This window comes from Antrostomus carolinensis, unplaced genomic scaffold, assembly GCF_000700745.2.
Source record: "Antrostomus carolinensis isolate BGI_N321 unplaced genomic scaffold, ASM70074v2 scaffold10297, whole genome shotgun sequence".
NCBI classification, from domain to species: domain Eukaryota; kingdom Metazoa; phylum Chordata; class Aves; order Caprimulgiformes; family Caprimulgidae; genus Antrostomus; species Antrostomus carolinensis.
In genome coordinates this window covers 26,975-40,441 of record NW_010325340.1, presented here as the reverse complement: position 1 = coordinate 40,441, position 13,467 = coordinate 26,975, and the positions used below count along the sequence as shown (strand labels likewise).

General features: G+C 35.7%; 1 protein-coding gene across 1 annotated transcript in view; it reads left to right on the top strand.

The window, feature by feature from the left end:
- The window catches only part of ATP8A1 (ATPase phospholipid transporting 8A1), a gene marked incomplete at both ends in the record, with an annotated part of 38,983 nt that overhangs the window by 3,575 nt on the left and 21,941 nt on the right, over positions 1-13,467 (top strand). Inside the window, 5 exons of the mRNA XM_029085753.1 lie at positions 4,028-4,097; positions 5,160-5,244; positions 9,627-9,766; positions 11,718-11,856; positions 13,141-13,205. Of these exons, the coding sequence (XP_028941586.1) occupies positions 4,028-4,097; positions 5,160-5,244; positions 9,627-9,766; positions 11,718-11,856; positions 13,141-13,205 (499 nt within the window). The remainder of the gene's footprint in view (positions 1-4,027; positions 4,098-5,159; positions 5,245-9,626; positions 9,767-11,717; positions 11,857-13,140; positions 13,206-13,467) is intronic.

The following is a 13,467-nucleotide window of genomic DNA, read 5'->3' as shown; positions in this document are numbered from 1 at the left end:
CTTGGTAGAGTTGTCTGTTATAGTATTCTCTTTTTACAGTGATCATAGCTTTGAAAAGAGAAGTAGTATGCCATACAATATGCTAATTTACTTTGTTCATAGCAAGGAAGTAGTTCTCAGTCTAACTGGTAGGTGAGCGTACTGAAAGCAACCAATAATCCTTAGCCAGCTGACAGTTATTCCTAAACTGTAGTACTAATCTCTATGGAGCAAATAGTGTCTTGCTAACTTGGGCTGAGTTTAGGTTGCCTCCTGTAGATATTCTGCTCACATGCCACAACTGCTGTGGTACCTTAAGCTCAAGGAAATGAAGAGTTGTTCAGGGCTCCCCGTACTATCAGAGAAGGAATTGTGCGATGTTGTCCCCATTCTGGTATTCTGTCGTCTGGGACTGTAACAAACAGAAAAACCACAGCTGTCTTGTGGGAGACACAACCATTTCCTAGGGTATGTATCTGTGGGGGCAGCGGGAAGCAAGGCACTATGTCAGTTAAGGATCCAGAAGCAAATAATGTCTTGTGCTTACTATCATCCCTGTGGCGACTGTGCGCTGTCTTTTCACCTGTGCCAGTTGCAAAGATGAGCATGATTTTCAGCATGTGATTCTCCATTTCAGTAAGCAGTCCGCTAGCAGTGGACAAATTGCACACCAGTCCTTACATCAATGTGTCATTACTAGCAGTGCTCCCGAATGAGGTTTTGACTTGTATGTGCTTGTTTTGTTAGAGGAATGAATTGAATTTTTAGCATCAGAATTAATTTCACTGGCAAATACTGAGTATAAATGATGTAATAATATCTCAATATGTGGAATACGTACCATCTATTGATTTAATGACTGATCTTCATCTGCATCCCTGGGGCATATCTCCACCGTCTAACAGATAGTTACGGAGTAGTGTCTGTGATAGTTACAGAGTAATGCTTCTTGTCTAAAAACTAAGTATTTTTTATTTAGAATGCTGAAATACAGCAATAGCTTGACTACTCTGATTAGTTTTATGAATAATCCGCATTACCTTGGCAGTTGTAGTAAGCAGAAAGAAGGCCTCCTTCTAGAGCATTTGAGACCTTATCTCCTCTCCATCATTCAAAGAGCTCCAGAACATACTGATCCTGTTTTATGACTGAAGACTGGTACTTCTAAATGTAGAAATAGTGGCTGACAGAGGAGGTACTAAAACCTCTGTAGCAGTGTTTTTCTGTGGTTGTGTGCTTATACTCTGAAGAAATGTTTTTTCTTAAACTTGAGAGAGATTTTAAAGTAACAGGGGGCCCATCAAGAGCTACTTCTGCATTCCCAGATTCTGCAAGTGATAAGTCTTGTGACTGAGAGAAGTATTTCTGTCTCCTTAAGGTGCTTCTGTCCATCTGTAATCCCATGGTAGTTACCAGCTATTCTGCATCCTTGTCATGACCCAAAGGGTTACCCAGGCTATGTATTTATAGAGACCACGACAGTGGGTTTTCAAGATTTGATAACACACAAGAACATGGAGGCTTTATTTTCTAAATTCCTTTATTACAGATTACTACAAGTTACTATTAGTAAAGCAAGTATACTCATGAATAATATATGTGCACACAAACACACATATATATACATATTTCAAAATAGTATGGGTACAGTGCTCACCAAACCACTTCCAGGAGTGGAGCCTCAAAGCTGAGGCCAAAGTCTCAATTCAAAGAGTGAGAGTTTGGAGTCAATCAGGTGTTCCTGGTGGTGGTCCAATAACTTGTCTAGGAGATCTCAGAGAAATTCATGCAGGGGTGGTTCTCAGAGAGAGAGGCTCCATTTTGGGTAAAAGCAAGCCATTTTTATATGGCAGAGAGATAAGGGGGTGTAGGACACCACTACCTGGAACAGTCAATAGGTGCTGCTAGTCTCTATTTTTCACCTGGGACACCCAATAGATGATGGCATTTTCCTTTCTCTCAGACCAATTTTTATTTTTCCAGACTGTCTTCCTGTTCTTTCAGCTAAAACAACCAATAGCAGTTGCCAATTACTACTTTCTCAGAATGTTTTCTCCCTTTTCCAGACTTTTTCACCTTTCCAGACAATAAGTTGCAGTTACAGTTCCTTGTTTTGCACTTACTGATGGTATCTCAGGATGTCTCTGGTTTCTAGGTACCCAGCTATACTTCAGAGATGCCAGCTGCGCTTCTCAAGGGTGTTTCTGTTTCCCATGCTGGCAAGCATTTCCTCTGGCAGTATTTCAACTGACATCTTCTGTTCGGTATTTTTCCCCTTGTAACCAGATCACCTTTATGGCTGCTCAAATCACTTGTATGGTGAAGAAAACAGAACAAAAAAATGATCACACACTGACAGTTACTTGTAGTAGTGCAATTTTATGGCTTTCTTTATTTCACCAAGGAAAGGAAATAAAACTGTCACTGCCATGAAAAGGCTCATAAAAAATTAGAAGTCCTTGACAGTACGTCCTGCTCATTAGCTTTATTGCAGTTTTACTAAGGAAATGTATGTCAGTCAAGATTCAGTATCTGTCTTCATAGCTAAAATTTCAGAATGCTACAGGAAAACGTGTTATTTTCTGATACATCTTCAGTAGATTGATAGGCAGCTTTATGCAGATCTTCAGGATTGCAGTCTTCTGGTATGGCAAGACGAGTACAGAACTCCTGAGTTTTTACCTGTCAAGGGCATATATATTGAATTATTGTTTATACAAAACCTAAGTGATTCTAATTCCTCTACAGTCCTTAACTGAACATTCAGCCAAGTGTAATGAATTTAAGTAGCAGTAGGCTAGATAATCTTGTCAGGAATCAAAGTGGTTCTGAGACTTGCTTTTATTTTAGACAACTTAAGTGCAGTTTAGATGATCTGAATTTCTCCACTGTTGTCTAAGCAGATCCCCAAGTGGACACTGTCTAAGGGTCTTTGGAATTATGCTTATCTGAGACTGTTTTCAATTAGAGATTAAATGGAGAGAGAGTTGCAGCAGTTAATGCCTTTTTATGCTCTCTTGTGTAATATTCACAGTAAAAATGTGATTTAATATTGCTGTTCAGATGTCTATATTTGAAGCAAAGTGCACACACAGGTGGAATAGGAAAATATTTTCTTTAAGATGCTATTCAGTCAGTTACTTCAGCAGTAATTTTAAAATTCTTTCTTCCACCTATCTCCATACGTTCCACTTATAGGATGTTTTCCATGGCAGTCTAAACTTAAGGAACCATTCATACAATAATGCTATTTGGTGATCTGTAAATGGGATGCAATTCCAACAGGAACCAAAATTGTAATAAGACCATTTAGTTCCATCTCTTTTGTGTATTTTACTGTAAGCTGTTGTATGAAAAATGTGTTTTGTTTTCTGAATAACTTTTAAAATAAATATACAGAAACTGAAGTTTGAAAGAATTTTGATTGGATGTGATCTTGAATAGAAAGTATGCTTGTTGGAGGACCTCAAAGGGTCCTCTAATTTCTACCTCATTCATGAGGAAAAAAAGAAAAAATACTTAGATCTCATTAACAACTGAGAGCCAGAGAGTAGTTAAAGTAAGGCAAGCCCCCCTTCCAAATCTCAGCATTCATCATGCAAGTTTTTGCATGATGAATGAAACTCTGGGATGACAGTAGTTGGGTTGCAGCACAGTACAGTGTACAAGAGACTGACTGGGAAGGAAAAAAACACTGAAACAGTCCATGGGGCACTACCTCTTCATGCTATTGGTCACCAGTTCTTTGTGCTTTAAGATGTTTTTTTGTGATCAGTAGAGTGTATTCTGATGAAGACGAAGATTCTCAAATTTGTTTTTACAGGGACAAAGGTCTATAGAACTATGCACAGACAAACAGCATTCACTGTAATTATTAGACAGTAAAACTGTTTTTCTATCCCAGTCACCTGAGAACATAATTCAGAATAGATAGCCATTACTTCTTTTCCTTTGTCTTATATAAGATATGTGTTTATATTCTTAGGTTAAAAGTTAGTGAATATTTATATTTACGAATCACCTTACATAGGACATTTGTTTCTTTCAGCACCAGGAAGAGAATGTCAGTGATAGTGCGCACACCATCAGGAAAGTTAAGACTCTACTGCAAAGGAGCTGTGAGTTTTGTTCCATTTTCACTGTGTCAAAGAACATGTGCTACCAATACAAATACAAAAGCAAAAGGTTGTTAAAACTGTACTCAAAACACTGAAAATGTGGGGGAAGGAATGTTGATACCTTTTTCAATTTACATCACTTTACTATATAGTTGTTTAATGTGATGAACTAGTTAATGTCTTTTTTTTAACTAACTGCCTATGAAGGTATGACAGACCTGTTCATCCTGTTCTTTGTACTAGACTAATATCTTTGTACTTCCTATTAATTGCTTCCTTCTGTAATCCAAGAAAATGGGTGAATGTGTGGTTTAATGTATTAGTTACTTGCTGGAGCAGCTGAGCATGCATCACTAGGTAGAAACAGTAATCAAGCGTAAGTGACTAGATGGGAATTTTAACCTACCATTGATGTTACAGCAGAAGTAAATTTTCCTGAAAACAAGATCTATAGGAAGATACCTTCCTCAATCATAATGTGTCTGGGAATGGAAGAGTTCCTCATTAGCTCTGCTTCTGTATCTAAAGTCAAGTTTGAGGGGGAGTGGGATGCAAAGCCAGTTCCTGAATGGTTTAAAAAATGAAGTTGATTGCATATAAATGTCCGTTCTGTATCTTCTCAAGTGGAGAGAAGAAGCTGGTGTTAATATTTTGTATATCAAGCTGGCTACAAAAACCTGATAATAGCAGTTATGAAACACTAGTTTTAACTTGTGGGCTTAATATTAGAGAGGAAGACAGCATTTTAGGAGATCAGATGAATTCACATGGCAAGATAAGGAAGATGCAGTGCTTTTCAAAATGAAGGAAAATAACAACAAAAAATGTAGGAGAGGAAAAACTGCATCATAGCAGAATTTGTACATTTACAGAATCTGATTATTTGGAATGTCCCTTTTTCCTTCCTCCGAAATAAAATTACTTCTATTCATTTTTATGCTAAAATAAATTAATTCAGTGCTGCATGTTTTTCTGCCATTTTCCTATATGATTTGTATTGTCTGCACAAGAAACTTCATTTTTCTGTTACATTGTTCTGAGTTCATTTTATTTGTTTTGTAGGATACTGTAATTTATGACCGTCTTGCTGAAAGTTCAAAATACAAAGAAATCACCTTAAAACATCTAGAGCAGTTTGCCACAGAAGGTAGGTGTGATATTACTCAATATAAACCAAAATATTAAGTTCAGTTACTACTCAACTTCAGTTTTGCAATTTTATGTTGTTGTAATGTTTTATTTATGTTAAATTTGAAAATTATGTTTTAGTAATGCATCCCAAAAAGATCTTCCTTTTCCTGAGAAGTTTCAGTTTTATGCTCAACAAAAAACCCAAAGAACACCCACACAGTACACAATGGAATCTTTTAAACAAAATATATTTTTCCAGGGAGGAAACACATGGCACATTGTTTGTTTCTGTGAAGATCTCATTTCCCATGAGCACTTTTATGTCCCACACACAATGAATGCTGTAGGAATGGCACACAGGAAGAAGTAGCCAGAGTGAGGATGCTTGGAAATGACTAATGTAGTGCTTTTAAGGTAGCTTTATGCAATATTATTTCTGTCACCAGTCGCAGTAAGGGGAATAGTCAGCACTAGCTTTCCATGTGGTGTATTTTGGTGTCTCTGCTCTTTTAACAATCACTCTTGAAAAACAGTTGCTGAAGGTGGAGAACCCGTCCATGGGAGTTCATGAAGCAGGAATAGTAAGTAAAATTTAGAAGACTGAGATTAAGATGATTGATACAACCAGTTAGTTATCTAATAATAATGAATTCCACAGTATAGACATGAGCAGGAAGACAGACTGTAGAACTCTTTTCTGCTTTTGTCTAAGTTCTACATATCTTCCATGCCATGACCCCTTTCTGGTATCTCAGTAAAGGATTAGAGTTGTTCTGTATCATAGTGTTTTAATTTATCAATGAGTTGTGAGAGAGAAGTTGGAAGCAGAATTATAATAGTTATGGGAAGCCAAACGGCAATTTTTTTACCTCTTCATTTTTTTAATACATTGTTAATAGAACATTAAAACAATCTTTAATGTGTATTAAGAAATAAGCTTACACTGGAAAGTAAACTTTATTAAAATATTTTCCTCCTAAAATACAATCCTTACCTTTTGATAACTGATGTCTGGACAAATCTTCTTGTGTCAGGAAAGGTCCGTTTTCTGTCTGTTATATATATTTTCCTCTTTTGGTTTATAATGGAATTTAGTGTTTCGATTAGTGTCATAGTCAGCACCTTGAGTCTCTTTGATTCTGTCAGGGACAGCAGAAGCAAGCCACCGATCTGTTTCTTTTGTTAGTTTTCCATATCAAGATCTCTCCACTAAACATTTGGTTAGCCTTAAATCATCTTAAGAGTATCAAAGTTCTAATAAATTATACAATTATACAGTAAATTATACAACACAATTAGTTGAAAGCAGAACTAAAAACAAACAAATTTAACTGATGGTGCAACATGAAGCCTCAAATACACTCTTTGAGTTCATAAATCTAGTTGATCTAGTAGATTGGCCACTTAGGGGGTTTATAAAGGCTTAACCAGGATCAGTCTAGAAAAGGTTACTTAGATATGAAGTGAGTTTGGGCCATAACACTATATATTTGTGTACAGAAAAGGTAAAAATAGATCAATATATGCTATCCTGTGTGAACTGATACGAAAATTTCAATTCAGTCCTTAATTACTGTTCTCATTGAATCAATGGTACAACTGATACCATTTTTATCATAGCAGTCAGGTTGGACCAAATGAATCGACATAAAAAATGAGAAATTCCACCCATCTTTAAAACCATTGTACATAGTAAGTATTAGTGCTAAGTTTGTTCAAGTGCTTTTTTTACCATTCTTTTCAACAGATGAAAAGATTTACTGTTCAGAAGAGTGAATTGCTAACCTTTAAAAAGCATAGAATTCAATCTTTAGAAAAAAAATTTAAGTTCGTCTCTCTCTGGAATCAGTTAAAGAAATCAGTATTTATTTTTGCATTAGACTTAAATTGCAGCCAGTGATGTTGCAAAGTTTCTCATTTGTATCCTTTTATATGGCAGTACAGTATGTCCTTGGCATTTGCTGCATGCTCTTGGTGTGTTCAAAAATGAAGTGGTTAGCATGGCTGGCATTTATATTTAAGCATTTATTAAGTTTGAGTGTTAATGCCTGCTTGGATAAACAGAAAAAGTGTATAATTTTCCTGTGTCTTTCTTCCAGTCTGTTAAGAAGCAGACTTAATGGTATTTTGTTTTCCACTTCTCATTTGGAAGATTCTTTTAAATCAGAATGAAAAGAATCTTTTTTTAAAAGTAAAAATATCAAAAATAAGTAGTCTGATTTAAAAATAAAAAGCAAATACCTTGAAAAACTTGTTTGCTGATATTCCACACACACCAATTTCTTTTCTTTATTTTATCATCTGCATAAAATATTTTGAAAGACTTGTGGAAATAGTATCACTATTAGTCAGTCATAAATTCCTTTCCTCCCCTTCACCTCATATTCATTGCTTTGGACCTTGCTAGGATATCCTGATTATGCAGATGTGACAGTTTCACTGGGCTAGCCCTTGGCTAGCAGCCAACGCAGCCATTCACCCACTTCCCCCCCACCCCCAGGGGATAGGGGAGAGGACTGGGATGAAGGGATAAGGAGGCTTGTAGGCTGAGATAAGAACAGTTTAATAATAGAAATAAAAGAAAACTTAAAGAAAAAAAACTTAATATTAAAATAGTAGTGATAATGATAACAGTAATAAAATTTACAAATGAATGGTACACAGTACAATTGCTCACCACCCACCGACTAAGCCCAGTCCGTTCCTAGATAATGATCCTGGAGGAGCAACAATCCCGAACTGAAACCACAATTCCAAAAGAGCAAGAGCCCCAGCGAAAGCCAGAGAGAGTCCCCCCACTTTCCGGTCAGCCCTGGATAATATACTAAACATGATGTGACATTACATGATGTGGGATATTTCATTGGCACATCCAAATGCCAGTTTTGGGCTTTACTATTCACTACTCTTCTCCCTCCCAGTCCTAATGCAGCTGTGAACCAGCCAAACACGGTGGCCTTGAGCTCCAGCAGCAACTAATAACATTAGTACTTTTATCAGTGTTCTTCTCATAACAAGTCTCCCACTAAAACCAAAACACGGCTATTCTAACTACTAAGAAAATTAACTCTATCCTATCAAAACCAGGACAGCAGAGAAAAAAAAGAATCAGTTGATTTGTCAGCCTTAAGTTTATTCTTTAGGTCTGGATGGTGAGACACTGTTCCTAATGCTGTTCAGTTGTCAGGATATTAGGGTTACATATGGGTTTCATCCTGAAGATACTCAATTACTGTCTTACATATAAGACACTTATGTATTATTTCATGCCCAGCCTCTTGATTGTTTCAAAATTACTGCTAGTGCTCAGCTGTAGACAGTAGAAACTTGTGAGCAGATAAAGATTGCATTTAGCTGTCCCTGGTTATGGTGCTGTTCGTCTCCTAGAGCAGAGTGGGCAAATTATTAAAGGCACTAACTACGTTAGTCCTGTCTATCCCCCTCCTAAATCTACCTGCCTGCAAATTGTGGCTTCATAAGACATCATTTGGCTAGACCAATACTCTTTTCATTATATAAAGAGTTAAGCCAGTTTCATGCTCTGGAAATCTAAGAATCTCATAATGTGTGAAAATGAACTGTTAGGATATTCACACCTGGCTACTTAAATTGAATGTAGATGTGTGTTGTCAAAAATAGATGTTTCGCGTAATCTTGCAGTCTCAAATTCTCACTATAGTGCTCAATTCAGGTTTCTGCTGAAGGAAAAAAATTAAGTATAACCAGCCCAAAGATTGTTGCGTTAAATCTCCAAATGTTGCCTGTACACAAAGGTTCTATTTTAACAATTTGAAAAGCTGAAAGAGCCTGTCAGATGGGAAAATTAAATCTGAGACAATTCACAGTTGGCTTCTAGATGGTAAATTTCAAACTTCAACTGAGAATTTCCTAAGGATATTGAAGAGTAAAGAGAGTAGTTATAACATTATGCTGATATATTTTAACTTTATTGCTTTCCAGCATAGAAACATTTAAGTTTATAAAATTTTTGTTCAGAAATATAATTCAATCTTGCTGTTTCAGTGTTCCTAAAAATCTAATGTATATATCTGCTCAGCAAGTGTAATTTGGGATTGCTTTGTGTTTTGTTTACAGTTTAAGATAAGTCAGATCTTGTGTAAAATTTCATTATTTTTTTCCCCTGAAGTACATCACCTGTATTACATTCAGCTACCTTGAAAGAGTTACTCTGTTGAATAAATTTCTATTTATACCATGTTTTTTACTTTATATATATTAAAAAAACTCCTTCAAGACATGCAGCAGTAAGTTGAAAATCAGGCATAAGCATACATAAAATACAGAATAAATTCAGCTTTTAGTAGTTACTCATTGCAGGCATATCAAGGAAGGGAGTAACAAATACTGAATCATATTTACTATCTGCTTTCTCTTTAGGCTTACGAACTCTGTGTTTTGCTGTGGCTGAGATTTCAGAAAGTGATTATCAAGAGTGGTTAGATGTCTATCACCGTGCTTCTACAGCTATACAGAACAGAGTGCTCAAACTCGAGGAGAGCTATGAACTAATTGAAAAAGTATAAAAAGTATATGTAGCTTTCTGGGAGTGGTTTGGGAGGGGGCGGGGCAGGCACAAAGAGAGGGGGGTTTTTTTATTGTCCTTGCTTTCCATACCATGACATCTGAATTATTATTGAGGAGTAATGCTTAGACAAAAAAAATTTAGCAATATACTGACAGCTGTGTCATACAGTTCTTACAATTTAGATTATCAAAATGAAGGAAAAATTAATTTAACAAAGTTTTTGCAGCAAGTAGCTACCTTGCCAGAAAGTATTGATTTTCAGCTGCAATCCTGGAAAGTTTTTTTTCAGGGTTGCTCTATTGTGTAAAAAAAGTGTAATAGCAGGCAGACAACATCTGCTGCATTGTCTGATGATCGTGGAATCATTTTGGTTGGAAAAGCCCTTTAAGATCATAGAGTCCAACAGTAAAACTTAGAACCATAGAGTAGTTAAGGTTGGAACGGACTTCTGTAGGGCATCTAGACATAAATAAATCCCTGCAAAACAGGGATAATTTTGCTTGCCCAGCACTTTGATGAAGTTTTGAGTATCTGCAAGGAGGGAGTTTTCCCAGCTGCAGGAGGCAATTTTTATTTTTGTTTTTTAGTGCTCAACTAGTCTTTTTCCTCTTTTTCTGAGCTAAAATTTCTGTTGCTGCAGAATACGACTATTTTTCTTTCCCTTTCACCGTTCATCTCTTAGAGGAAGATGTCTTTTCTGCAAGCCCTCTTTAGTTAGCAGGAGACAACCATGGAATCCCTCCCTCAGCCCTATTTTTTCCCCATGTTAAGCTTGTGCTGCTTCCTCAGGCACTCTTAATACAGTGTGCTCTTGAGCCCCAAGCTATTTTTGTGTCCCTTCACTGGACTTGCTCCACTTTGCCAGCCTCTCTTGTACTAAAGGCCCAGAAAGGGAGCTGACACTCAGATGCAGCCTCACCAAGAGCAGAGCCGTAATCACCTCTCTTGAGTTTCTGGCAACACTGCTGCTGGAGTAGCCAAACACGCAGTTAGACTTCACTGCCTCAACATAAACAGCTCCCACAGCTCTTAAATGTATAAGCAAAAGGAGCTCATGAGACCAATACAGCTTGAAGTTTTGATACTTGACCTTTTGTGGGGTTTTGGTTTGTTTTTTTACCTTGGAAAGGAGAGAAGAGATTACATTGATGAAACTCCTTAAAATTCAGAGCCTCAAAAACCTGCAGTGTTCAATTCATGAAAAAGAAGAGTGAGGTTATCTAGCTTCAGTCACTTGTGGGACTTCAGTTTACACAGATGAGCAGTTTATCCAGACATGCACAAGACAGTCTTAAAACTATGTATTGTTGTTAATGCCATGGCAACCCTGGTACCATTACACATTTTTGTGTTAGCTGCACAAGTACTTTCTCAGCATGTAGTGTGAAAGCCACGCTGCAACAAGGATTGTGCACTATTAGGTTTATAATGGTGTCATTAGTAGGGTTTTAGCTAGTTCTTAGTTTACAGAAATATGAAGTATAAAAATGGCTGTAGTCACAAAAACTGTATAGGTTTGTTGCATGGGAAGTTAAAACCAAACATAATCAAGATTGTAATTTTAAGGTTAAGATGAATTGACAGGTATTTTTTTTACAAGGTGAAGATAAATCATTACAAATGAGAGCAGACACAATAATAGCAATCCTTATGTATTCACATCAGCAAGCTACCCCTCAGGAAAAGGTAGCTGTTGCTGAACAAGCTACTGAGTTTGTGAATAGTTGAGTGAAGTTTTAGTGGTGTGCAGTTTTTCAAGTCACATAAATATTTAACTTAAAGCTCATAGGAATAAACTTTATTAGTTGATACTAAATCTGATTAATGAATTTAGAGAGCATTAATCTTGTTGTAAATATGGAAAGTTGAACAAAAGAAACTGAAAGATTAAAACTGAATTTAAACTGAAAAAACTGTATGTACTGAATATTTTACATTCACAGAATCTTCAGCTGCTTGGAGCAACAGCAATTGAAGATAAACTACAAGACAAAGTGCCTGAAACCATAGAGACGCTCATGAAAGCAGACATAAAAATTTGGATACTTACTGGGGACAAACAAGAGACTGCCATTAACATCGGTATTATATTTGCATTTGTTTGATGACTTTATTACAGATTTAGAAATGATAGAAGTTGCTAGAGTTTAAATTGCTTTCAGAATGGAAAGGTATCTCGTAAAAAATAATAATAATATTATATGGCATGACAGAATTCAAATGTTAACTTATTTTTCAATCACTGGCAGGGGGAGAGTGGAGAATGGTGGATTCTTCTTCTGGTAAAACAGTAACAGCAAGAAAAAATCATTTTACCATAGAGAAAAGGGAAAAAATAGGCATTTGTGCTTTTTTGTAGCATCTAAAATGAATTAAAAAGAATACATTGTTTGGGTTTTGGCAATGAGAGGGAATAATATTTAAAAATGTAAGTATTCTTAGTTTACCCTCTGTATTTTTCCTATTTTCCAAGAAAGCTAGTAATGACCATAATCTTAACTAAAGCAAAACAACATAGATTGTGCATTAAAGTACTATAAACTTTACAATTAATCAGAGATTTCCTTTTATTCTTTCCTTTTACTAAAGGAGGGAAAAAAAAGAATCATGAATTACTAATTTCAACAGCGATAAATCTGTGCTTTTAAATAGTAATACATTAAAATTGCATTTAAGATTTAATGTTCTTTGCATGTGAGTGTATCAGCACTTATACAGTAGCCTAGATATATGCCTAAAATAAAGTATTATTTTGGTTATATGGATTTTTATTATTATTATTATTATTATTATTATTATTATTATTATTATTATTAATCGTAAAGAACTTTTTGTTTGCACATGATATGGTTAAACTAAGGTTATTTTCATTAGTACCTTCAGGTCTGAGGTGACAGATGTGATACTGTATTTTCACTTTATTCAGAATGGTGATATATATTTGTCTAGTCATCCTGCATCATTAATGCAGAGCATACATTCTGTTTAAAGCATCAAAGAATGGCAACATGTATATATGCAAATTTTGTATGAAATGCAAGTTGCATTCTGAAAACCTACAAGGCTAAGGGAGATCTACTGTTTTCTGTAGCTCCCTGTGAAGATGTTTCTTGTCCTTCTGCTGAGCACCTCTGTGAATATGGCACAACAGTTGAAGGTTGCAGCAAGGAAAATTCTGACTGTTCTGACTTAGTACCTGTATGTCTAATTTTTATTGAATGCAATATAATTTTTTTACCATTGATTTCAGCTGGGGATGTCTTATTTTTAGTTCTGTTTGTAGTTCTCTTACAGGAAAAAAAGGCTTTGTTATATTATAATGGATTTTGTGGAACAATTTTTTTAAAACAAAAATGTTTTTAACAGGTCACTCCTGTAAACTTTTGAGAAAAAACATGGGACTAATTGTTATAAATGAAGGCTCTCTTGATGTAAGTGAAACCTACAAAGTTTTCAGTTAATGAACCATTATTTTACTGCATAAAGTAAGGTAGTTTTATTTAACTACTAAAAGGAGTCCAGTGAAAACTCAGTAAACAAACATTGCACATTAACCACTACTAGTGTGATGATTAAAAAGTTAAATAAATACATATTAAGCATTAAAAAATGAATGTATGTAAATATAGTTTAAGAATAAAAGATAGTATCTGAAATCACAGCTGTACTCTACACCCTGTTTCAAACTGAAGT